Source organism: Jaculus jaculus, chromosome 6 (genome assembly GCF_020740685.1).
Source record: "Jaculus jaculus isolate mJacJac1 chromosome 6, mJacJac1.mat.Y.cur, whole genome shotgun sequence".
NCBI lineage: Eukaryota > Metazoa > Chordata > Mammalia > Rodentia > Dipodidae > Jaculus > Jaculus jaculus.
In genome coordinates this window covers 8,979,542-9,005,266 of record NC_059107.1, presented here as the reverse complement: position 1 = coordinate 9,005,266, position 25,725 = coordinate 8,979,542, and the positions used below count along the sequence as shown (strand labels likewise).

At 53.2% G+C, this 25,725-nt stretch overlaps 1 protein-coding gene across 2 annotated transcripts in view; it reads right to left on the bottom strand.

The window, feature by feature from the left end:
• Positions 1-256: 256 nt before the first annotated feature.
• Galnt10 (polypeptide N-acetylgalactosaminyltransferase 10) overlaps positions 257-25,725 on the bottom strand; it is a 181,400-nt gene continuing 155,931 nt past the window's right edge. For both annotated transcript variants that reach the window (XM_045151951.1, XM_045151952.1), the window contains 7 exons: positions 23,797-23,980; positions 19,867-19,984; positions 12,204-12,311; positions 7,723-7,944; positions 7,153-7,269; positions 4,115-4,264; positions 257-2,288 (listed from right to left, as the gene is read on the bottom strand). In XM_045151951.1, coding sequence (XP_045007886.1) covers positions 2,130-2,288; positions 4,115-4,264; positions 7,153-7,269; positions 7,723-7,944; positions 12,204-12,311; positions 19,867-19,984; positions 23,797-23,980 — 1,058 coding nt within the window. In that variant the 3' untranslated portion in view covers positions 257-2,129. The remainder of the gene's footprint in view (positions 2,289-4,114; positions 4,265-7,152; positions 7,270-7,722; positions 7,945-12,203; positions 12,312-19,866; positions 19,985-23,796; positions 23,981-25,725) is intronic.

Here is a 25,725-nt window from a genome sequence, read left to right as displayed (position 1 = left end):
TGCCCACCGCGTGGTGGGCAAGCCATACCGGCAGGAGGCCTGGAGGAAGCAGGGCCCTGGGTGGCCCTGGGGACAATCCTGCCTAGAGTTTGGAAAGGATGGGAAACCTAGGTGGTGCGCTGCTCACCTTGCTCCTGATGGGAAGGTATAGGTCAAGCACCCTGCTTGGCATTGGCAGTGGTGCGCCCAAACAGGACCCAAAGAGGCACCGCAAAGCCCTGGGCTCGAGAGCCGTCCGGTCGGTTGCTTTGCTGGCAGCCAGGCCCGAGGGAGCTCTGGATCTCTAGTCCTGCCCTGGGCTCGCTGCCTCCTGCTTGAAATGTGATCATAAGAAACACACTCTTGCTGCAGGAACGGCACACTCCCCCACCCGGCCCCTGTCTGTCTGTCTGTCTGTCTGTCTAGCAAGGCACTAGGAAATGGTTCAAGTTTAGGGATCGGCTGTACATTTGCATTTTCTCTTGTAAAAGGCACAGTTTTTATTGTTGCTCTCCCATGAGCCAACGCCCCCCACGTGCAGCAACGGTCTTCCTTATTCTGGGATTCTGGTGGGAGCCTCCCTCCTGCCTGGATTCCTGTCTAGCCAGCCACCTCTAAGGGAGGGCGCTGGTTTGGAAAAGGGTGCTAGGCGTCCTTAATCGAGCTATGCCAGCACAGGGCCATGTGGAAGTGGCCCTTTGCCAGCCACCGTCCAATCTGTGTGGGGCTTGGGCGGGCTCCCTGTATTTCCAGCACTGATAGCCTTGACCCCAGCCAGCGCGTCAAAGGCAGATTTGTGGCTCGGCTCCAAGACCCATGTCCCAGTGGTTTGATTGGTTGGAACACCGATTTCAAGCGTGCCCTGGGCTAGTGGGCCGGGGCCACAGGTTGTGGGATGTGATTTCTGAGTTTGAATCGGCTGAGGGTGGGTTGGTCACAGAAAAACTTTCTATGTGCTTGGGGCCCCCTGGGAGGCTGGTAGGGAAGGTCTACCATGGTGCTGGGTTGGGGGGTATCTGGTCATGGGACTGGGGGGGGGGCGCTTCTGTTCTCCACGCCAGAGAGACTACAGCTGAGATGGCAGGGGCATGTTCGCTAAGGACTCCTGCTCCCTCGAACCCTGGGGGGGGGTCACACACGGTCTCGGGCTGGGGGCTGCCTGGCTGCTGTTGGAATCATGACACTGCACGCACCAGAGTCCTGCGGCCCATCCTAGCGTGGGGTGGAATCACGGCATTCGTCAGAAGCGCTAAGGATTAGAACCGAGAGGAGGCCAGAGGCTAGGTGTGCTGCCCTCAGGGGATCCCCGAGGCCTCCAGCCTCAGTGGTGAGCACCTCAAAGCACCCCCACTCCTCTCGAGACAGAGAGCTGCCTGGGAGAGGGGGCTGTGGAAGCAGCGGCTGGGCAGCACCCCAGCCTGTCTGGTTTGGAGGTCCTCTTGGCCTTTCCCATAGACACAAGGCCATCTGAACCAGCCCTGAAAAGCTGGGGACCAGGCTGTCCTTGTGCCCAGGGAACCGCCAAACTGGAATGGGCATTTGAAATACCCAGAAAGCCAGGGAGATACAGTCCATGGGTCCAGGCTGCAAAGGGAATTCAAAGATCCTTGCCCGGCAGCCGGTCAGTGTTTGGTATGGGACTCTGAGGGTCCCAGGTGTGGCCTTTGGATGAGTCCCCTGGGTCAACACAAAGATAGAGGCTGGGCAATCCTGGAGGCCACACCAATACAGGCAGCCCCAAGAGGACCTGAAGGAGGACTTCTCTGCTGGTGGCTGGCACGCGGGCTGCTCCAAAATGCTGACTCTCTTTCTATAGAGCACTGTGGTATCTGGAAGCTGCCTTGAGGGCTGGGCAAGCTCAGGACTCATTTCGCAGACTGCCCAGGTCTTCCTCACATAACGCCCTGTGGGCACTTCCTGCTTTGCTGAGACGCTAGCGGGCTCTGTCTTCTTGCACAGCCTTCTGTGGGGACTGTTTTGCACCCAGCCCCATGACAAAGGACCAGCTCTGAGAACCCTCTGCCCTCCACCATCTGGCTAGCACCTTCTACGCCTGGGTGTCCACAGAGGCCCCTTCTCCCTTGGGGAAGGAAGGCTGCATGAGCGCCACAGGGGCCTGCTGGACTTGCCAAGGGTGCGTGAGGGAGCACTCAGTTTCTGTTGAATTTTTCCAAGACTGTTGAGTTGGTGTGTTCAAAGAGCCACTGCTGGGTGAGTGAGGCGGGGTTGCAGGTGTTCATGAAGATTCTGCGGTCGCTTTCGCTGCAGTCCATGCAGCTGCTGCTGACGGGGTGGTACAGGGTCCTGTCCTGTAAAGACAAGGCAGTCGTGAGCCACGCAGCACACAGGGAGTCATGACGAGAGTGAGGAGGAAGCTGGGGACAAGTGATGCACTGCTCACACCCTGCTGGCCTTCCTCCCAGGCACACAGGAGACGCTGCCCAGCCACCCCTGCGCTTGGCATCCAGCTTGCTGTGGGCAGAAGTGATGAGCTCCACTTTCAAGCTCTCTCTCTCTCTCTCTATTTTTTTTCATTAAACTATTTATTTGTAATCAGAGACACAGAGTGAATAGGCAGGGCAGGACCCCTTGCCACTGCAGATGAGCTCCAGATGCATGTGTCACTTTGTGTATCTGGCTTTACATGGGTACTGGGGAATTGAACCTGGGCCATCAGGCTTTTCAAGCAAGCATCTTTAACCACTGAGCTGTTTCTCCAGCCCAGAACTACATTTTCTCTCTTTTTTTTTTTAAAAATACTTATTTGCAAGAAGGAGATAGGAGAGAGACAGACAGAGAGAATGGGTGCGTCAGGGCCACCAGCTACTACAAATGAAGTCCAGATGCATGTGCCACTTTGTGCACCTGGCTTTACATGAGTACTGGGGAATTGAACTCAGGTCATTAGGCTTCGCACACAAGCATCTTAACAGCTGAGCCATCTATCCAGCTCGCCCCCCTGTTTATGCAAGAGAGTGAGGGAGAATTGGTCTTCAGCCACTGAAACCAAACTCCAGATGCGTGTGCCACCTTGTGCGTATGTACAACCTTGCACGCTTGCGTCACCGTGCATCTGGCCTGCGTGGGACCTGGAGAGTCGAACATGAGTCCTTAGGGTGTGCCAGGGTCTCCAGCATCTGCAAACAAACTCAGATGTATAAGCCACTTTGTACATCTGGCCTTAGGTGAGCACTGGGGAAATCAAACCTAGGTCATTCTCTCCAGCCCTATCAAACTTTTAAAAATATTTATTTAGTTAGAGAGAGAGAGAGAGAGAAAGAATAGGCAAGCCAGAGTCTCTAGCCACTGCAAACAAACTTCAGATGCATGTGTCACGTTGTGTATGTGGCTTATGTGGGCACTGGGGAATCAAACCTGGGTTCTTGGGCTTTGCAGGCCATTGGGCTTTGCAGGCAAGCACTTTAACTGCTAAGCCTTCTCTCCCACTCCAAACTTTTAAAATAAAATTTTATTGTTTATTTACATGCATGTATGTGTGCTTGTGTTGGGTAGGGGTGGAGAGAAAGGTGTTAAAGTCTATTGCTGCTGCAAATGAATGCCAGATGCACCAGTTTTTGGATCTGGCTTTACATGGGTGCTGGGGAATTGAATCCAGGCTGCTAGGCTTTGCAAGCAAGCACCTTTTACCACTGAGCCATCTCCTAGCCCCCAAGCTTTTTTGGTTTTTCCTTCCTGTCTTTACAGTTTTATGGCCAACATTGCCACCACCCAGAATGTTGCTGGCCTTGGTGCTGTGGTTTTGTTTTTCTTTTTAAAAGCACCCAGGGTCAGGAGAGATTGCTCAGTGGTTAAGGCGCTTGCCTTCAAAGCCCAGTGGCCTGGTATCGATTCCCCAGGACCCACACAGAGCCAGACACACAAAGTGACACATGCATGTGGTGTTTGTTTGCAGCAGCTAGAGGCCCTGGCATGCCTGTTCTCTCTCTTCCCTCTCTCTGCTTGCAAATAGATTTAGTTGCTTTATGGCGACTCGGTTCCCAGCATAGAAGGTCTGGAAGTATCTGGGTCCCATGGCTGGGAACCGGCAGGGCAGGCTACGGACGCGAGGGGGCGCCGCGGGAGGAGGCCGGCGGGAGTCGCAGCCCGTGGGAGGAAGCCCCCGGCGCAGCCTCACCTTGCGGTACCTCCACAGCTGGTTGCCCTTCATACTGTGGCAGTCATAGAGGGTTACGGGGCTGGTGCGGGAGACGGCGTCGAAGCAGAACTTCTTGGTGTGCTGAGGGTCTCCAGGTCGGATGTCCTCTCTCCAGGTGAAGGTGAACACCTGTGCACACAGGGACTCGTGAGGACAGCCGAGCCTGGGAATGTCCTCCCTCTGCTCTGTGCGACTTTTGTTATAGATTTTCTTTTTTCTTTTTAAAATTGGTTTATTAGAGACAGAAAGTGGGAGGAGAGAGAGAGAATGGGTGTGCCAGGGCCTCCAGCCACTGCAAACGAACTCCAGACACGTGCGCCCCCTTGTGCATCTGGCTAACGTGGGTCCTGGAGAATGGAACCTGAGTCCTTCCAGCCCCACGGATTTTCTTTTCTGAGACAGGGTTTCATGTAGCCTAGGCTGACCATGAATTGGCAATGAGCCAAGGATCACCTTTAACTCCTGATCCTTCTCTTCCTCTCCCTCACAAGTGCTAGGACACCACCATGCATGGCTTGACTCATTCTGGGGTAGGAGGGGTGCTGAGACAGGCGTCACTCTATAGCTCAGGCTGGTTTTGAGGTCATGGTAATTCTGTCTCAGCTTTCTATGCTGGGATTATAGGTGTCAGCTACTATGCTTGACTCTCTCTTTAAAAAAACTATATATATATATATATACACACATATATATGTGTGTGTGTATATATATATATATTTGAGGTAGGCTCTCACTCTTGCTCAGGCTAACCTGGAATTCACTATGTAGTCTCAGGGTGGCCTCAAACTCACAGAGATCCTCCTACTTCTGCCCCCCGAGTGCTGGGATTGCAGGCCTGTGCCACCACGCCCAGCCAATATTTTATTTTTATTTATTTACTTGAGAAAGAGGGAGAGATAGAATGAATGGGTGCACGAGGGCCCCTGACCACTGCAAAGGAACCCCAGACACATGAGCCTCAATGTGCATTTGGCTTATGTGGGTACTGGGGAATTGAACCTGGGAGTGCCTTAACTGCTAAGCCATCTCTCCAGCCTTGTTTTTTTTAATTGAGGAAAATAAATTCAGAGGGTTAAAAAAGAGTATATTAACTCTGCCTCCTGTTCTAACCACTCAGCTTAATTATCTATTTTTGCACGTGTAAACAGTATGTGTGTGCATGTGGAGGAGGCCAGAGGTCAATGTCAGATGTCTTTCTCAATTGCTCTCCCCCCTATTTAGTTATTTTGTTTGATTTTTCAAAGACAAATCCTGAGGCTTAGAAATGAGTGAGTGAAATCAGATTTATCAGGTAAATATCAGGTAAAGAGAGACTCTGTGGCCTTGAACTCACAGCAATCCTCCCAAGTGCTGGGATTAAAGGCGTGTACCACCATGCCTGGCTTTCAACTCTTTTTTTAAAAAAAGATTTTTATATTTATTTATCAGAGCCAGAGAGAGGGAGAGAGAGAGAATGGGCACACCAGGGCCTCTAGCCACTGCAAACAAACTCCAGATGCATGTGCCACCATGTGCATCTGGCTTACATGGGACCTGGAGAATTGAACCTGGGTTCAACTTGGGGTTCACAGGCATGCACCTTAACTGCTAAGCCGTCTCTCCAGCCCTCTCAACTCTTTTTTTTTTTTTTTTTTTTTTTTGGTTTTTCGAGGTAGGGTCTCACTCTGGTCCAGGCTGACCTGGAATTAACTCTGTAGTCTCAGGGTGGCCTTGAACTCACGGCGATCCTCCTACCTCTGCCTCCCGAGTGCTGGGATTAAAGGCGTGTGCCACCACGCCTGGCTCTTTTTTTAAATTTTTTATGGGCTGGAGAGTCAGCTTAGTGGTTAAGGTGTTTCCCTGCAAAGCTAAAGGACCTCAGTTCAATTCCCCAAGACCCAAGTAAACCAGACGCACAAGGTGGTGCATGAGTCTGGAGTTCATTTGCAGCGGCTGAAGGCCCTGGCACGCCTATTATCTTTCTCTGTTTGTCTTTCTCTTTCTCTCAAATAAAAAATAAATAAAAATTAAAAAAAATATTTATTTATTTATTTATTTGAGAGAGGAAAGGAAGACAGGGAGAGAGAGAAAGAAAGAGAGAGAGAGAGAGAAAATGGGTGTACCAGGGGTTTCAGTTGCTACAAATGAACTCCAGACACTTTTGCCCCCTTGTGCATCTGGCTTACGTGGGTCGTGGGGAATCAAACCTGGATCCTTTGGCTTCACAGGCAAATGTCTTAACTGCTAAGCCATCTCTCTATACCTTCCACCTTATTTTTTTGTGACAAAGTCTGTCCCTGAACCCGGAGCTCACATGTACAGCTGGGATGTCTGCGCCTCTCCGGCACGTGATCCCCCCAGCTGTGCACGGCCCCCCCTGGCTTTCTCATGGCTCTGGAGAGGGAGCCCAGGTCCTCACGTGTGTTACCGGCTGAGCCACCTCCCTGGCCCCTAATTACCCAGCTTTAAAAGTCATCAACTCAGCCAACCTTGCCACCCCAACACTGCTCCCACTATGTGTTTTTCAAGCCCATTTCAGGTACCATATCATGTCGGATTAAAAAAAAATCTCAAATACCATTGGAACAACTGAAAGTGCCCTCAAAGTTCTCCGTGCCAGCAAACACCAGAGTTCCCACACTGCACAGCCTGCCCTGCCCGTCTCTCTTTTGTTACGTATCTAGATGAGGATCCAAACCCCGTCCATTTCCTACATCCTGCCCATAAGCTTTTCCCCTTCCTGTCCCCACAGCTTGCTTGCTTGCATGTCTGATTAATACAAACACGCATTTACGTATGTGCTGTCTGTAACCAAAACAGTCCGAGTGGACGGGCCTGGGCACGCCTGCAGCACGTGGACACGCTCTTGTGACTCAGCGTTTGCTATGCCGGGGCACGCGGACACGCTCTTGTGACTCAGCGTTCGCTATGCCGGGGCACGCGGACATGCTCTTGTGACTCAGCGTTCGCTAGCTGCGGCCTCTGCCTCCTGATCCCAAGCGGCGGGCTGGGGGTGCGGCCTGGCGGGCGGCCCTCACCTGCATGCTGTTCCAGGCAGCCTCTCCGCGGCCCCTAACACAGCTCTCCAGCTTCAGTGGGGAGCCCAGCGTGCCATGCTTCGTGTCTGCGCATAGCCCTGTGCCCATGTTGCGGATCTGGGGTGAAAAGGAGAGACTGATAATAGTGAGCCATCACAAGAAGCCCAGTGGGCCCTGCTGGGTGAGAGGGGACTAAGCGGAGGGAGATGATGAGCTAAGCTTTGAACTGCCCGGATGAAACTTGCCCTGGGCTGCTGGAGAGTTCTGTCAGTGAGGGACATGCATCCCCTGGCGGTCCCCAACGCTGCTGGGTCTGTAGCCTGTGCAAGTGGGTCAGGAGGAAGGGCCTGGAGGTCAGGGGCTCTATGCCAAGAGAATTCCACCCAACAGGTCCAAGGTTCAGCTACCCCGGCCCCATTCCAGGGCCTCAGGGGCAGGCAGTCCAGGGAGCATACTCCAGAAACCACTAGGCAAGGACGATTCTTGCTGATCAGTGGCAGACCCCATCTTTTAAGGAAAGGGCGTGCTGCAAGGTGCTGGAAGTGTCCCCCAGCCAGTGTCCACGCTCACCTCTCCCCACGCTGCGGCTGGCGGCTCCACGGGAGGGTAGAACTTGGGCAGGTCCCAGGCGATCTTGGTCATAAACCACTTGAAGCTCTTGCAGTTCAGGGAGCCGCGGAGCCTCTTCTGGGCCACCACATCACCAGCGGAGAGGTGGCGGTACTCGGGCCGGCGCTGGTAGATGAATTCCGCGTACTCATCCATCCACACCTCGGCCACCCGCTTCAGGTTCTGGAGGCGACACGGGTGTGGAGGTGAGGCTGGCTGAGGGGCCCAGGCGCAAAGGGGGCCAGGTAGGCTGAGCCAACCTGTCTCATTTACAGTCCACCGCGGGCTTGTTTTGAGGTAGGGTTTCGCTCCAGTCCAGGCTGATCTGGAATTCACTACCTAGTCTTAGGGTGGCCTCAAACTCGCAGTGATCCTCCTACCACAGCCTTCCAAGTGCTGAGATTAAAGGCCCAGCAAATATTTTATTTATTTGTTTGTTTATTTATTCCCAAGCACAGGGGCGGCTGTGGGGGATGCTTGGATGGAGGAGGAATGGGCTTGCCAAGGCCTCTATCCACTGTACAAACAAAATAAGACAATCCCCCCCTCAAACTTTAGATATATGCATCACTTAGTGCATCTGGCTTTACATGGGTTCTGGGGAATCTAACCCAGGTCATGAGGATTTTCAGGCAAGTGCCTTAACCATTCTCTAGCCCCAGAGTACATTTTTGAGTGTAACTCTGTGAAAATTCCTTATCCAGCCACAGTACAGACTGCTTTGAGAGCTTCTGACACCTGAAAGCACTTTCTTCAATTCCCAGGTGTTTGCCAGAGCTTCCTCCCTCTCCCCTAACGCATGCGTGTGTGTGTGTGTGTGTGTGCGTGCGTGCGCGTGCGCGCGCACACACACACACACACAAATTGAGATCTGAACTTTCCTCTACAGGTAACCGTTCGTTCCGCACACCTAAGGGTAAGATGCTTTGACGAGGAGGTGGGGTGGACCTGGCTGGGCTTGGGCAAATGTTCAGTAAGTGTTTTCTATCAGGGAGATTTTAGCACAGCAGACCAGATGGCCTCAAGGCTAATGGAGCTATAAAACAGCCAGAGATGCTATGGAAATGAGTGGGCATGGCTGTGCACCAATAAAACTTTACAGCATTGCTATTTGATTTTCATGTGTCACCAAGAATTCTTTTGATTTCTACTGCCAGTTGTTTAAAACTGTAACAACCGTCCTTAGCTCATGAGCTACAAAGAAGGTCACCTCTTCCTGTGTACCTTCCTGAGGCCGGCGGCGTGGGGGCCGGTGCGCCAGCGCCCAGCCTTGGGACTCTGCATGGCAAATGACTGAGATTCCCTGCAGTGTCAGGGTCAACGACAGTCTAAAAGAAGGTTGTCCCCATCCGGCCGCCGTGCAGCAAAGGCTGGGCTTCATTTCAGGTTTGTTATAGCACCTGTGTCCCTGGAACTTTGAAGAACACAGGCATTCCTCTCTTCCCATGTACTTGCCAAGACATCTTGCCTCACTCTTTCTTCCTCCCTCCCTTCCTTCCTCTCTCCCTCCCTTCCTCTCTTCTTCCCTTCCTTTCACTTCCTCTCTCCCTCCCCTTCTCTTTTTCTTTCTTTCCCTCCCCCCCTCTCTTTTTTCTGAGACTTTTGAGACAAGATTTTGTTACGTACTCCTGGATGGCCAAGAACTCTCAGCAATCCCCCTGCCTCAGCCTTCCAAGTGCTGGGATTACAGCTACATACCACCACTCCTGGCTCTGTTTAGGTCTTCACAAACCCTTTCCCTATAGGCAGGGAGAAGAGAACGAGTTCATTCAGTGCAGGAAGACTGGCTGCGTCTTCCAGGGGAGAGAAGTCGCTGAGAATGGGAGCTTCCTGAATCGCTGCGCTGTCTGGACCATGGAGGGCTGTTAAAAGCCCCTGGAAGTCATTCTGGGACCTGGTGCTCTTTGAGGTTTGGCTTTGTTGCTAAAACTTCTTGGTTTTGCTTTTGAAGACAGGGTCTCATCTTGCTATGTAGCCCAGGCGGGCCTTAATCTCTCCATCCTCCTGCCTTAGGACCCCAACTGGTGGGAAGAGGAGACTAGATGAGGACAGTAAAATGGTATGATACAAGGTCCCCCTGGACCCGGGCCCCTCTGGTCAGTCAGACAGGGAACCACAGGCTGCACGGGGTTGGGGGAGTAGAGCATACTACCCAGACAGGTTCCCGTCAAATGCAGGACAGACTGCCAAGGATGCTCACGTGGAAGCAGCGTTCAGCTGAGACACCAAGGCCCACTCTCCAGCCTCGGTGTTTAGCGGCAATGCTGCCATTAACGCTGGTCCCCAAGACCTCAGTCGTTACTTAGGGAACAAGTGCCCTGTCAGATTTTAGCAGGCTCCAGTTCTGGCCAGAGCGACCCTTTCTCTTTCCTCATGATTTACACGGAGGATAAAACCCAAGGGAGAAGGGAGGCCAGTCAGCGGCTCTGCGCGAAGCCTGGCTGGGGTGGGGGTGGGGGCAGGCGTTGCAGCCATAGTGCCGCCAGCTGGCACCCTTGGTACTTATCTAAGGCTCCGCAAACGGGACCCGAGGGGGGGGGTGGCTCCTTAGCAGGGGTCTTGAAAGGGGCAGCTCTGGATGCAGGGTGCGTGTGTGGGTGGGGGTCCGGCTCAGGCACCTTCTCTCTACCATCCGAGACAGGTGTGACGGGCACGCTTGGAACCCTCCACGTGGACCCATGTCCCTTGGCAGTCCCAGGTTCACGGAAAGACTGTTCTCCTGTCTGACATCCTCAGGGAAGGCCAAGGGCATCCTTAGGAGGAGGCTGAATGAGGAACCCAGCCCCGTTGGTGGGATGGGGCGCTAGGAAGCAGGGAGGGCCGGGAGACTGTCGTTAGAAACTCGCGCCACGAGAGGGCGCCGCCGCCCGCTTTCCAAATCGCTCATCCTCCTGGAGCCTGGGGAGGCGCAGCCTGCGCATCTGGGGCGGGCAGGGGCGGGGGTCCGGGGCTGCAGTTCCGCAGTCAGGACTGTCAGGTGGCCTGAGAGAAGGGGGGCTCCTCTGGTGGAGTGTCCCTGCGCCCCCAGCTTTCTAGCGTCCTAAACGCCCCTCGCTTTCCGCTCTGGGGCTGTCATCTCATTCCAGGAGGTAAGGTCTCGCTATAGCCCAGGCTGACCTGGAATTCACTCTCTAGTCCCAGACTGCCCTCGAACTCATGGAGATCCTCCTACCCCTGCCTCCCGAGTGCTGGTACATGACCAGTTTAGTTTAGTTTAGTGATTGATACAAAACATTTTCAGGTCGATGAAATAGTTTGGCACAATTTTTGTCACTGAAGGGGAGGGGATGAAGACAGACTTATTTATTAACTACCCTTCCCTGCATTTACCAACATCTCAGCTTTGCTAAACACACCACCTGTACTGATATTTAGCTAACATATTTCTTCTTCCCTCCCTCCTTCCTTCCTTCCTCTCTCTCTCTCTCTCTCTCTCTCTCTCTCTCTCTCTCTTTCTTCCAAGGAAAGGTAAGGCCCAACCTGACCTGGAATTCACTATAGTCTCATACTCGCCTCGAACTCACGGCAATCCTCCTACCTCTGCCTCCTGAGTAGCCCTGACTAGATTCAAACTCAGAAACCCCTCCTGGGGCTGGAGAGATGGCTCAGCAGTTAAGGTGCATGTCTGTAAAGCCTAACGACCTGTGTTTGACTCCCCAGTACCCACGGAAAGCCAGGTGCGCAGGTGCATCTGGGGCTCATTTGCAGTGGTGGGAGGCCCTGAGGTGCCCGTTCTCCCTCTCTCTCCTCATCCATATACCTGTCTTTTTGTTTGTTTGTTTTGTTTTTGGTTTTTTTTGAGGTAGGGTCTCACTGTAGCTCAGGCTGACCTGGAATTCACTATGGAGTCTCAGGGTGGTCTTGAACTCATGGCGATCCTCCTACCTCTGCCTCCCAAGTGCTGGAATTAAAGGTGTGCACCACCACACGCAGGTTTTTTTTTTTTAAAGAGCCTCCTCTATGTCAGGCTCCCCAGTGAAGGGAGTACAGGAGCACCACCATGCCATGCTGACGTATTTCTTTAAGTCACCCTTGCTCTAACTCCGTACATATTCTAGCTATTCCCAGAGCAATACTATCTGTGAAGTTATGAGTTTGCTATGACTTACACATCCATTCCTTCTCTTTTGCAGCACTGGGGACTGCATCCACTGCATTCCTACCTATTAATTTTTAATGCACACTAACCTAAACACGTGGCACACTATGCCAACACTTTAATTCTGGCAATGCTGAGAGCTGGAAAGCACTGCCTCTCTCAGCAAAGCTGGAAACGCACCCAGAGGAGTCCAGCAACCCTCCCAAGGTCACACAGCATCCCAGTGGTTAAGTTCGGCTTTCAACCAATTCCCTTCATTTGGATTTTCCCAGGCGATCCCCCAGGGATGCCTCAGGCTGGGCGTGGCCCTGGTCCTCCCCCTCCCTGAAAGCCGCCGCCTTACCCGGGCCAGGCTCACTCCAGCGGGGACCTTGTAGGGCACATACTTTCTGTAGATGTGGCCCACCCTGGAGCAGGGGATGTCCTCCATGCGGCCCCCACACATCCACACCTGCGGGGTGGGGCGAGAAGGGAGAAGAAAGTGAGGCTGCTTTTCCCCAAGTCCCTGGTCCCTCCAAGGCCGGCACCCAGTCTGCTGACATCCCAGCGCGGCATGGAACAGCTCCGCGAGGACGACATGGCAGTAGAGACAGCTGCTGAGCGCTGTACGGCGAGACGACGCCACAGGTGCGGATGCCGAGGCTAAAGCTAAGGCCCCGAGACAGCCTCACCTGGCCTCCGACTGTCCAGTCCTTATCTCTGTCTGTATCTCAAAGAACTAAATAAGGCCTGGAGAAATGGCTTAGTGGTCAAGGCACTTGCCTGCAAAGCCAAAGGACCCAGGCTCGACTCCCCAGGACCCACATAAGCCAGATGCACAAAGTAGCACCTGTGTCTGGAGTTTGTTAGCAGTGGCTGGAGGCCCTAGCGTGCCCATCCTGTCTCTATTTGCCTCTCTGTCTTTCTCTCCAATTAATAAGTAATATCTAAAATAAAGATATGTAAAAGTTGGCAATGCACCACCTCATGTATCTGGCCTTATGTGGGTCCTGGGAAATCGAACCTGGGTCTCTGGCTTTGCAGGCAAGTGCCTTAACCTATCTCTTCAGCCCAATAAAGATATTTAAAAAGAAAAAAACAAGTGCCCACTCTCATAGGACTGTGGTGACCAGCTTCCAGGATGGTCATTAGTTTTATCTTTTTTTTGTTGTTGTTGTTTTATTTTTAGTTATTTATTTGAGAGAGATAGACGTAGAGAAAGAGGCAGATAGATAGAGAGAATGGGCGCATCAGGGCCTCCAGCCACTGCAGAACTCCAGATGTGTGCGCCCCCTTGTGCATCTGGGGAATCGAGCCTCGAACCGGGGTCCTTAGGCTTCACAGGCAAGCGCTTAACCACTAGGCCATCTCCCCAGCCCAGGATGGTCATTAGTGATGTGGCCCAGTGTGATTTCCTTGTTCAGTGTGATGCAGGGACGATTGCCATGAAGGCACTGATCACCATCTTTGTCAGGTCAGCTGCTTGGGCAGTGTGATGGCTAATTTTGACAGTCAACATGACTGATGTACTAGGTACTTTCCTCACTGCTGGATGAAATGCCAGAGGAGAAGTGGCTGCAGGAGAGAAAGGGTTTATTCCAGCCCAGTGTTGGGGGGGATGCACCCCCATCATGGTGAGGAAGGCAGGAGGTGGGAAATTTACATTTCATCTGCAACTTCAAGCGTGAACAGGAAGTGTGGCTGGGCTGTAAGCCCTCAGGCCTGTCCCCAGCGATCCACTTCCTCCAACAAGGCTCCACCTCCTAAAGGTCCCATAACCTTCCCAAATAGTGCCACCCACTGGGGGACCAAGTGTTCAGACACACGAGCCTTGGGGGACATACACATTTGAACTACCGCTGGATTTAGAATTACCTAGGAGACACACCTCTGGGCATGTTTGAGAGGACATTTCCAGAGAGGGTTAACTGAGGAGACCCACCCTGAATGGGGTGGGCAGTGGACAGCACCATCCAACAAGACGAGGTCCTGGAATGGACAGAAAGGAGGAAGAGCCAGGCCCCATCACTCATCTCTCTCTGCTTCCAGACTGCAGATGCGATGTGACCAGCTGCCTCACCTTCCTGCTATTATGACGTCCCAGTTGTCATAGTTACCTTCTTATTGCTGGAATAAAGCACTGGACCCAAAGTAGCCGACGGGAAGCAAGTTTTTAGTTTGGCTTACAGCCTGAAGGGGAAGCTTCATGGTGGCAGGGGAAAGCATGGCATGAGCAGAGGCTGGACGTCACCTCTGCCACAGCAGGTGGACAACAGCAGCAGGAGAGGGAGCCCAGCTCTGGCAAGGAGGAGCTGGTGTAACACGCCCAAGCTCATCCCCAGAAACACACCTCCTCCAGCAAAGCTCTAACCCCCAAACTGCCATCAGCTGGGGACCAAACATTCAGAATGTGAGTTTATGGGTGTGTGTGTGTGTGTGTCAGGGGGGATCTGATTCAAATCACTACATTTCACCCATAAACCCCATAACTCATGACCATCCATGATGTGAAATGCAATGCATTCAGTCAACCTTTCAAAACCCCAACACCAAGGCTGGTGAGATTGCTAAGTGGTTAGGGCACTTGCCTGCAAAGCCTAATAACACAGGTTTGATTTACCAGTACCCAGATTCATCAAGTGGCCCATGCATCTGGAATTTGTTTGCAGCAGCTGGAGGCCCTGGCATGCCCATTCTCTCTTTATATATCTCTTTTCTCTCTGTTTGCAAATAAATAAATGAATAAAATGTTTTTAAAAAAAATCCTAACACTCTTCACATATTCCCATAGACCAAGGTCTTTTAACTGTGAGCTGTAAAACCAAAACCACATGATGGCACGGAGTAAACATTCACACTGTGAAAGATGGTGTGGGCATAGTAAAGAAAGATTGGAGCTGGGGATGGTGGCGCACGCCTTTAATCCCAGCACTCAGGAGGCAGAGGTAGGAGGATCACCATGAGTTCAAGGTCAGCCTGAGACTACATAGAAAATTCCAGATCAGCCTGGACCAGAGTGAGATCCTACCTTAAAAAGCCAAAATGAAATAAAATGAAATGAAATAAAGATCGAACTAATGCAAGATCTAAAACAAACAGGAAAACATCAAATCCTGTAGCTCCAAGTCTGGTATCTGTAACCAGGGACAGAATCTCTGGGATTCCAATTCCATTCCTCCAGCTGGGCTGCTCCCAGCCTGGGGAAAACTCCATCCCGAGCCAGCAGCTCTCCTTGGCAGTTGTCCCATGGTCCTGGCACGTCCAAAAACCCCACCAGCCTTCCTCCCCTTAGCTGCTTTTGGTCGGATGGATACCCAATCCCAGTGACAACCCTCCACTGTGGTGACCCTGAACTGTGAGCCAGAATAATCCTTCCTTCCTTACGTTTCCTTGTCAGATATTTGACCCCAGAATGAGGCAAGTAAAGAACCAGGGAGACAGCTGCCCTGTTGGAGGGCACTTGGGCAGGGCTACAGGGCTTGCCTGGCACGCCCAGGGCTCTGGCTTCATTCTCCAGCCCTGTAAAAACCACCCACCCACCAACAAAACAAGAACAGAACAGGACAGAAAAGGGAAGCAGGCGGTGGACAGCCCACGTGGGGACAGCGAGCCCTCCTGCCACCAGCTCTGAAGGGTCCATCATGGCCGGGGGCACTGCCATCACAGTCAAGCCTGCCGATGGCTGTGGACACGCTCGCCTTGTGACTATCACCTCTTGACACGCTCACACCAGGACAATCTGCTCTGCGCTCCCGCGTCCTCCGCGGAGCAGCCTGCAGCTAAGAGTCGCTGGTATGGTATGACAAATGTCTAGGGCAATTTCCCCCACTGGCCCTGGTGGCTCAGCCAGGGAGACAGGCTCAGATGATGAATAGGACAGTGAAGGCCTCGCTCCAGAGGGGCTATCTTTGGTGGACTTCAGAGGTGAAAGTTAAAAGCAACATCCAGGCCCGAGGGGCGGAAAGAGGTGGAGAGGAGAGCGAGTGCCACAGGCTGGGGGAGGGGGGGGGGCTCCACCACCGCCCCGGAGGCCAGCGGCCTGGGCCCAGGCACAGCAACAGGCGGGGAGGAGGGGAGGAAGGTCACACCGTTCAGCCTGCGTTTCAGAGGAGGGACATGGAATGAGAGGCGGACGTGGACATCCCTGATACCCATTGTTTGCAGAAAGAATCCTTGGGCTGGAGAGATGGCTTAGTGGTTAAGTGCTTGCCTGTGAAGCCTAAGGACCCCGGTTCGAGGCTCAATTCTCCAGGACCCATGTTAACCAGATGCACAAGGGGGCGCATGCATCTGGAGTTCGTTTGCAGTGGCTGGAAGCCCTGGCGTGCCCATTCTCTCTCTTTCTCTCTCTCTGCCTCTTTCTCTCTCTGCCTCTTTCTCTCTTTGTCACTCTCAAATAAATAAATAAAAACGAACAAAAAAAGTTAAAAAAAAAAAAAAGAAAGAATCCTTGTTAGCTTGAGTGGCTGGGAAGGGATACTGGAGGGCTGGGCTTCACTTCTTGGGACATTCAGGGCCCTCACAGGGCCTGGGGTCCTGCTACCTTCTGCTGTCAGCCTCCCAGCTTGGCTGTGGAATCGCTCGGTCCCCCCCACTTCCCCGGAGGGGAGCAGTTCAGTGTGCAGAGCTGCAATTAGAGAAAGCGCTTTCTGGAGTAACGGGGAGAAGACCTGAGCAAGTCAATCAGACAGAACACTGGTCTTGAGATGATGGGCTCCGGATGCTAGATTAATGTCAAGGCCAAGCCAGGAAGCTTATTTTCAAAGCAGGAGCTATTGATCAGCCTCCCATCGCAGACTCACAGGGGATGAAGGATGTGGAAACCACACTTCTGTCTGGCAGGTGTGCCTGCTTGTGGCTGCGCCACCCTCTTGCCTTATGGGGAGGCATGGTGGCGTCGAGCGCGTGGGGACACCTTGCCCTGCTGTGGTTTGGAATGTCTCCCGGGACGCTCTCTCAGCTGCGCATTAAGCTGGCATTAGCTAACAAAGGTCGTGTCCCCAGCTCCAGCTGGCTTGGCAACCTTCCTTTGTGCAGAGTGACATTCAGTTCCTTCTCTTGGCTGGGGCTCCTGGCTCCTTTGACCCTGACTGTGCAGGCCAGCAGCCTGCTGGGTTTTGGGGGAACCAGGGTGACCTTGCTCCACTGGGAGGCTCAAGGCAGCCAATGTGCTCATGGAGGCTCTGGATGTGTGGGTCCCAGAGGGGACCTGGCTTGAGGTGCTGGGCTTGCTCCGTGAGTCTCTGCCCACGACAGATGTCCTAGTGGCTGATTCAGAAAGGCAGCTCCCTTCAAACTGAAAACACCGCCACCTCTCTTTTGCTCTGGGAGCACTCCAGCTTGAGCCACACAAGCCGCGAACACGCCTGAGGTGTCGGCTGCTGTCTGGCCAGAGCAGTTCCACACGTGTCTCCCTCTCCTGTCACCCCCCACTCCCCTGCAACCCCCCTCAGATGACCCATCTTCCCACAACTCCTTCCTCTGCCTGGAATGTTCTGAAGTGTACCTTATGCCTGTCACCTCCTAACCCTCTCTCCACAGGGCCACTTAACTGTCACATCCACAAGGGAAGGGCTCACCAAAATGACAACCAGGCTTCCCCGATGTTTCTTCTCCAGCAAAATACCTTGCATTGTCCCTTTAAAAAATTTTATTTAAGCTGGGCATCGTGGCGCACGCCTTTAATCCCAGAACTTGGAAGGAAGAGATAGGAGGATCGCCGAGAGTTCGAGGCTACCCTGAGAATACATAGTGAATTCCAGGTCAGCCTGAGCTAGAGTGAGACCCTACCTTAGAAAACCAAAAAAAAAAAAAAAAAAACTATTTATTTATTTGAGAGTGTGAGATACACACACACACACACACACACACACACACACACAGAGAGAGAGAGAGAGAGAGACACAGAATGAGAGAGAGAGAGAGAGAGAGACAGAGAGAGAGAGGGAGAATAGGCATGCCAGGGCCTCTAGCCACTGTAAATGAACTCCAGACACATGCTCCACCTTGTGCATCTGGCTTTACATGGGTCCTGGGGAATCAAACCTGGGTTCTTTGGCTTTGCTGGAAAATACCTTAACCACTAAGCCATCTCTCCAGCCCCACTGTCCCTTTTACGCTTGGGTCCCGAGTGCATCTCGGCCGTGGGCACGACTGTCTTGGCTGGCAGCACTCCTCTGTGCACAGGTCCGTCCTCATTACTATTCTTCCTGGGGTCCGAGCTCATGCTGGCCAGCACAGGCACTCAGATTTGGGGGGCTCTGAGGCTTGTGTAAAGCAGGGTCATGGATATTTTTGTTTGTTTTTGAGACGGGGTCACATGTAGCGCAGGCTGGCCTTGAACACACTATGTAGCTGAGAATGACCCTAAATTTCTGATGGTGATCTTCCAGTCTCTACGTCTAGAGGACAGAGATTACAGGTGTATGCCTGCATGCTCAGCTCATGGGCATCTGTGTGTGTGTGTGTGCGCGTACGCACACATGTGGAGGCCAGATGACAACTTCAAATGTCACATGACTTTTTTGTTTGTTTGTTTTTCGAGGTAGGGTCTCACTATAGCTGAGACTGACCTGGAATTCACTATATAGTTTAAGGGTGGTCTTAAACTCTTACCAATCCTCCTACCTCTGCCTCCTGAGCGCTGGGATTAAAGGCGTGCGTCACCACGCCCAGCTTGAGGACAACTTCAAATGTCACCCTCAGGAACACTGTCCACCTTTCTTGAGGCAGGGTCTGCCACTGGCCTGGAGTCTGCAAGTAGGCTGTGGACTGCCTGGTCACTGAGCCCTAGGGATCCACCTGCCTCTGCCTCCCTGGGCTGGGATTATAACTGTGCACTCGCTACCTATCCTGGCTTTTTTGTATGGGCTCTGGGGCTTGAACTCAGGTCCACACGCTTGCAAGGCAAGTTCTTTACTGACTGAGGCATCTCCCCAGTCCTCTCATGGCCCTTAGACTTTGCAGGCAAGCATCTTAAAACACCTTAACCACTGAGTCATCTCTGCAGCCTACTTGTACTTTTTTTTTGGAGACAGGATCTCATACTGGTCTCAAGGTCACTATGTAGCGGAGGCTAGCCGTAAGCTCCTGGTCCTCTTTGCCTCTACCTCCCCAGTGCTGGGACTATAGATATGTGCCCCACCCCACCTGCTTCTCCACTTGTACTTTTAATATTTATTTTATTTAAATTTTTATTTATTTGAGAGAGAGAGAGAGAGAGAGAGAGAGAGAGAGAGAAAGAAGCAGAGATAGAGAGAGAATGGGCAGCCCACCCACTGCTTCTTTAACAATGTCGATCAGCTGTTAGCCACTGGGTGTGGTCAAGGCTGTGTGCTAAGCACTTTCTGGACACTATCTCAGCTCATCTTCTCAGGTCCTCAGCAAGGTGGGCACCATTGTTCATTTTCTCCAGCTCAGTAAAGAGCGCTCAGGGAAGTCATTTAAATCGTCCAAAGACAGGTGGTTTCTGGGAAGGGGCAGGGACTTGAATCAAGCCGGTGCTCTCGGTCAGATGTCTGATATGACAGACAAGAGGGAAGGCTTGCCAGGGTGATCGTGCCTGGGAGGCCAACATGGCTGTTCCCAGGGCAGGGGTCCCCCGTAGGCCCAAGGCGAAGGCCTGCCTGACCCCCATGGTTCCTCTTCCCCACTGACCTGCTGGACAGCTCAACCACAGACTTGTGGCCTCCACGGAAGCCAGACCTGTCTGACTCCAGTGTCTCAGGAAGAGACGCGAGGCAAACAGCAGTCAGAACCCCACCCCCGGCTCCCCAACACCCCCGGCTCCCCAACACCCCCGGCTCCCCAACACCCCCGGCTCCCTAACACCCCCGGCTCCCCAACACCCCCGGCTCCCCAACACCCCCGGCTCCCCAACACCCCCGGCTCCCCAACACCCCCGGCTCCCCAACACCCCCGGGCTCCCCAACACAGAGGGGCTCACAAACCCGGTGGCTGAGGCAGATGGCCCAACAGGATGGGCCACACAGGCTGTGCCCGCCAGGATGCCCGCAGGGCTGGCGTACCTTGAAGGAGATCTCGTACTGCTCTCCTCCCCAGATCTCCAGGCCGGGGTCGTACCCGCCCAGCTCCCAGAACCACTTCCGGTCCACAGCAAACAGTCCTCCGGCCATCACGGGAGACCTGCCAGGGAAAAAAGCGCGTGAGCCCGGGACGCCGCTGGGCCCTGGTGCAGTCACCGTCCGCTCTCCAGCTGGTGGTGTCCCGGTGGGGCTCCACGGCCCCTCCTCTTTGCTAGCTCCCCTCAGGAATGCTACCTTTTATTTCTTATTAAATTCACCTATTTATTTAATTTTTTTTTTTTTTTTTTTTTTTTGAGATAGGGTCTCACTCTAGCTCAGGTTGACCTGGAATTCACTATGTAGTCTCAGGATGGCCTCGAACTCATGGCAATCCTCCTACCTCTGCCTCCCAAGTGTTGAGATTAAAGGTGTGTGCCACTAAGCCTGCCACTAATTTTTATTATTGACAACTTCTATAGTTATAGACAGTAAACCATGATAATTCCCTTCCCCCCCCACAACTCCATTCTCCATCATATCCCCTCCCCCTCTCAATCAGTCTCTCTTTTATTTTGATTTTTATTTTTGTTTTTAGAGGTAGGGTCTCACTCTAGCGCAGGCTGACTTGGATTTCACTATGTAATCTCAGGCTGGTCTTGAACTCACAGTGATCCTCCTACCTCTGCCTCCCAAGTGCTGGGATTAAATGTGTGCACCACCATACCTGGCTTATTTTGATGTTTAATATACATATATATTTTTTAGATCTTTTCCAAATGCTACATTTTAGACACAAGGATCCTGGGTTTCTTTACACCATTAACACCTGAGGATAATGTGAGATGAAATCACAGGCAGGCTCTTTTCCCACGGGCCTTGGAGCTGCATTGATACATTTATCTCTAGGTACATGGTCTGAACCAGGTGTCCCCAAGTCTGACTGGAATACAAAATCTTCTAGAGATGGAAGAACATACAACCTGCTGGGTCCTCGCCAGACCTGCTGAAACAGCCCCTGGGTTGGAGCCCAGGCACCTGGTTTCAAGTGTCTTCTCGGAGGATTTGAATTTACTGAGCTCAGCAGACTTCCTCTCGGGTATGTGGGCAGGGTTAACTTCATTCACTCATTCACTCATTCATCCTCTCATTGGCTCGGCACTGAATGCTACCCATGTGCTATAAGGAAAGGGACAGCATTGTCCTTCAGGAGACCATAGTGTGGTAGGTCAGCCACCTCAGTATAGAAGGATCCAGAAGACAGACGGAGTGAAATAAAGGCCTCCATAAAGGAACATGATGAGTGTGTCTGCTTCCGGCTGTGAGGTTAGAAGGAGCCAGGAGAGGACAGGAAGGATGTTGGGAGGAGGTGGCACCTGAGTGTCTTGGCAAGGGAAGACACCAGCGAGGCGCAGAGATGGCACACGGAGGGATGGCTAGGGGGCAGGGAGCTCGAGGGGACTTGGCGGGCATCGCACTGGGCAGTACCCGGCAGGAGCTGGCCAGCGTATACTACGTGAAAACCTCCCACAGCACGGATGTCTGTGCCCCAGTCCGACTCCACAAGGCTTCCAACCAGCCATGCTTGTGTGGCCTCTGTCCCCCGGCCTGGCCCAGGGACTCACGGATGTGAAAAGACACACCGAACTCACGTGTTCCCCAAGCCCTTCTACAAAGGGATTCCCTGGGACACCTCTCTCTCTCTTTTTCCCCTGTTTCCTCTGTCAAATAAATAAATAAAATATTTGAAAAAAAAAAAAAAAAGACCCATGCTTGACCAAGGCCGACCTGTCCCTCCTATGTCCAGGCGAGGAGACAGGCCTCAAGGATACCGGCCGATCCATGCACGACCTGGGTGAAATGGATCCTTCCTCTCTTCATCAGGCAGGGAGGACAGTGATGGCCAAGAGTGTCCCAAACGACCTTCTAAACACAGGGACTGCAGTTGCTGAGGTTCAAAGAGTAAAGGAGGGGTCTATTTACCTCTCAGTGACCTGGAAGATTCCATTTTGGAGGGCAGCCTGTTGTGACCTTAGCCACTGACACCGTGCCTGGGCAAGGCTCCTCTCTGAATTGTGGCCTCTGCACTGGTCAGGTGGGACAATGCTACCTGCACCCAAGGGCCTGTGGCAAGGATCACAGGCGGCGTGTGGGTTAAAACTGCTGCCCTGGGCCAGACGGCACCTACTTCTGCTGTCGTCACCCCTCCCCGCCCATGCGGATTGCTCCAACGCGCCACCGTGCACGGCCCGTCGTTATCTTACTCTGCAAGGATTCAGGTGAACAGAGGATGGACTGAGGCACGTGAAGGCCGGGGCTGTCACTGGCGCTTGCCCATGCTGAAGGTGAAGGCGGTTAGAAGGCTGCCAAGGCCTGCCCGGCTGTTGGAGCACCTGGAAGGTGCTCCTGGCTCAGGTGGTCCCATCGCCTGGACACTTATTGTTTCCACAAGGTGCCCCGTGTCCTTCCTATGAGTCTGCCCTGGAGCCCACAGCATCATAGGCTCCCCTTAGGGACCCGGCGTGTGCACCGAATCCCCTTTCTCAGACGGAGAGGGGGAGGCACAGTAAACCTAGGGTCCATTCGGGGTCCAAATGTAGAAAGGCAAGTCAACATGCTAATCCATGGAACCTGGAGAGGTCCCTTATGCTGGCTGCACAAGGGGCTCTGCGGACTCAGTTTCAGGGTTCTGAGGTGGAGAGGTGATCCCGTGAGTCTGACGGGTCACAGGGGCTTGGTGAGGGGCATGGGCAGAGGGGGCGCTGTGACGGCCACTGGGTAGGTGGGAGTGCAGGGAGGAGGAAGGGTTGAAGATGCCAACTACATATATTTATTTAAGAGAGGAAGCGGGGAGGGAGGGGGCGAGAGAGAGAATGGGTGTGCCAGGGCCTACGGCCTCTGCAAACGAACTCCAGACGCTTTGCACCACTTTGGGCGTCTGGCTTACGCGGGTACTGGAGAATGGAACGTGTGTCCTTAGGTTTCACAGGCAAGTGCCTGAACCGCTAAGACATCTCTCCAGCCTCTCTGCTACTTTTTTTTTTTTTTTCATTTTGAGACAGTTACCCAGGCAGGTCTTGAACTTGTGACCCTCCTGCCTCAGCTTTCCAAGTAGATGGGATGACAGGCCTACTTCCACTCCTTAATGGCTTCAAGTATACACACACACACACACACACACACACTTGAGGCCGTTAAGTATGTGTTAATTGATCACAGCAGTAAATAGGAGACAGAGACACAAGCACCTGACCCTTGTCTTTGCACCCAAAGTTCATCTAGGCCCTTAGGGAGGCGAGCTCACAGGCCAGCTGCAGAGGCCTGTCTCCACAGAGGGGACAGTGGAGCAAGGAGAGGACTGGCCAGCTCAGCTCAGCTCCTCACCCCTGTGAACTTGCAGGGTAAACTGCTCCCTTCTCCTGGGGCTGGGGTTCCCCAACTCCGTAGATGTTCTTTAGCTTTCATGTGCTGTGATGTGACCAGTCCAGCCCACACCATCAGACCTCGGCTGGGGGACAAGCGCCTTCCCTCCCTCTGCCCTGGCATGAGCAGAAGGATGTGAACCTGTAGGCGCAGAGCAGACTGCTGGGAAAGTTGATCATGGACACACAGAGCTGCCTGTGGACCTGGCCCTGGCCTCTACACAGCTGTGGGACCTGAGTGGAGCCCGGCTTCCTAGTGCTTCCTGCCTGTGGCGGCCCCTCTTCTCCGTTCACGAAGCCATCAAGGAGGTGACTGGCTCATGAGCCGAGGCTCTGGGACTCGGACACAGAGGGGACACTTGGTTCTGGACGTCTGATGCTGGGAACTGAGCAGGCTCAGGACCCTGCACTGGACTTCTGGCGGGGGGTGGGAGGATATGGTGATCCCCAGTTGCGTGTGTTGCTGGGGGACTTGGGCCAGCCGTGGGTTGGGTCTGGGGCTGGTCGTACTCACTCAAACGGGTCACTGGGATCTGCTTTCTGCAGCTCTGGTGGGATCGGGATCCTCTTGTAGTACATCTCCCAGTCAAAGGCGCCCCGCATGGCGTCCCCTGCCTGCGTCTCGTACCGGAAATCGTCATGGTCTATCACGTCGATCATGGGGCACACGATGGTTTTGCGGCTCCGCGCGATACGGTCTGGGGTGGTCAAGAGATGCCCGTTAGCTGAGGCATGTGCCCAGTGTCTGCCCCTGTTCTGAAGCAGCTAGCTCTCGTTCTGAACGGGTTCCCGGGGTGGTGTGGTGATCTCTGAATACCTTATTTGGGAACTGCAGGGGGGAAGGGAAGGTATAGGACCCCTCTTCTATTTTATTTTAGTTTTTACTTTTATTTATTTACTTGAAAGTGACAGACAAAGAAAGAGGCAGAGAGAGAGAAAGAGAATGGGCCTCCAGCCACTGCAAATGAACTCCAGACACGCTTGCCCCCTTGTGCATCTGGCTAACGTGGGTCCTGGGGAATCGAGCCTCAAACCGGGTTCCTTAGGCTTCACAGGCAAGCCATCTCTCTAGCCCAGGACCCCTCTTTTTAATTTAATTTAATTTAATTTAATTTAATTTAATTTAATTTAATTTAATGTTATTGTTTTTTGGTGTTCTGTGTGGCTCAAGATGGCCATGAATTTCCTATGCATTTGAGGATGACTCTGAATTGATACTCCTGCCTCGATCTCCCAAGTGCAGGGATTACTGGCAAGGGCAGACTTTTGTGAGAAAAATCATGCTCTCCCCCTGAGCTCCCACTCACTGGAGATAGTTCCATAGACAACGTCCCTGAGCCATAGGGTTCTCCCCTGTGAAGTGGGGTCTCCGTGGAGGTTGCCACGAGGACTGGATACAGCAGCGTCTGACTGTGTCCAGCACAGGCGCCTGTGCATACGCAGCCTTGCTATGGGAAGACTCTGGTTTCCTTCCCGGATGACCGCTTTTCTAAGCCTGCTAGGATTCCTATGTCAAGTTCTGACCCTGACTCATGGTCCAAAGGAGCCAGGTACCCCAGTACCTACCCCTCAACCCAGACTGTCAGTCCTAACACTCACAGGCACTGCTCTACACTCAAGAGAGTTTGGGTCAAGTGTTCAAGCAGTATGCATGAGGGCACGGCCCTCCCTCGGAAGACGTGGGTCCCGGAGCCTGGATGTTTATTGGCAGAGCCTTCTGCCCTGCACAGTGCTGCAGGCTGGGCGATGCCAGACTGCAAAAGGGCGCCTCGTTCCACCTAGTGTCCTTCATTGTCCTTCGCAGGCATGGGAGAGGCTGACTGAAACACCGTGTCACGCTGTCTAACCTCCTGGTAGGATTCCAGCAGGGCTCTGCTCAGCCCTGCGTCTCTCCTGCCAGGGAGCCTTGACTCCCCGCGGGGGCCAGTCCACGGTGCGTCTAGCGGCAAGTGAGCTGTGCTGAGGAGCCGGCTGCGTGGGGCCAGGAGTCAAGTTCAACACTTGCAACGGGGAGCTAAGACGGCTTAGTTGGTAAAACACCTGCTGTGCAAGTGTGGGGACTGGAGTCTGGGTTCCCTGCACCCATGTAAATGCCAGGCGGGTATGGAGGCACTGTGTGGGAGGGGGAGGTGGGGGACCCCCAGGGCAAGCCAGACCAGCCAAATCAGCAAGCTCTGGGTTCAAGGGAGAGACCCTTCCTCAGCAGATAAGGGGGACAGTAATTGATAAAGCATCCGGCAAAGAGACCAGACATCAGCCTGTGGCCTCTGCACAAGTCCACACACGTGAGGACACAGATATGCACACATGCACACCACACGCACATACAAGTAAAAGGACTTGCAGCGAGGGCCCTGGTGGGCTACAGAAGACAGGGCCCATCAAAGTAGAGGACATTTTTTTTTTTTTTCTGAGGCAAGCCCAACAGACCAGCCTTTTTTTT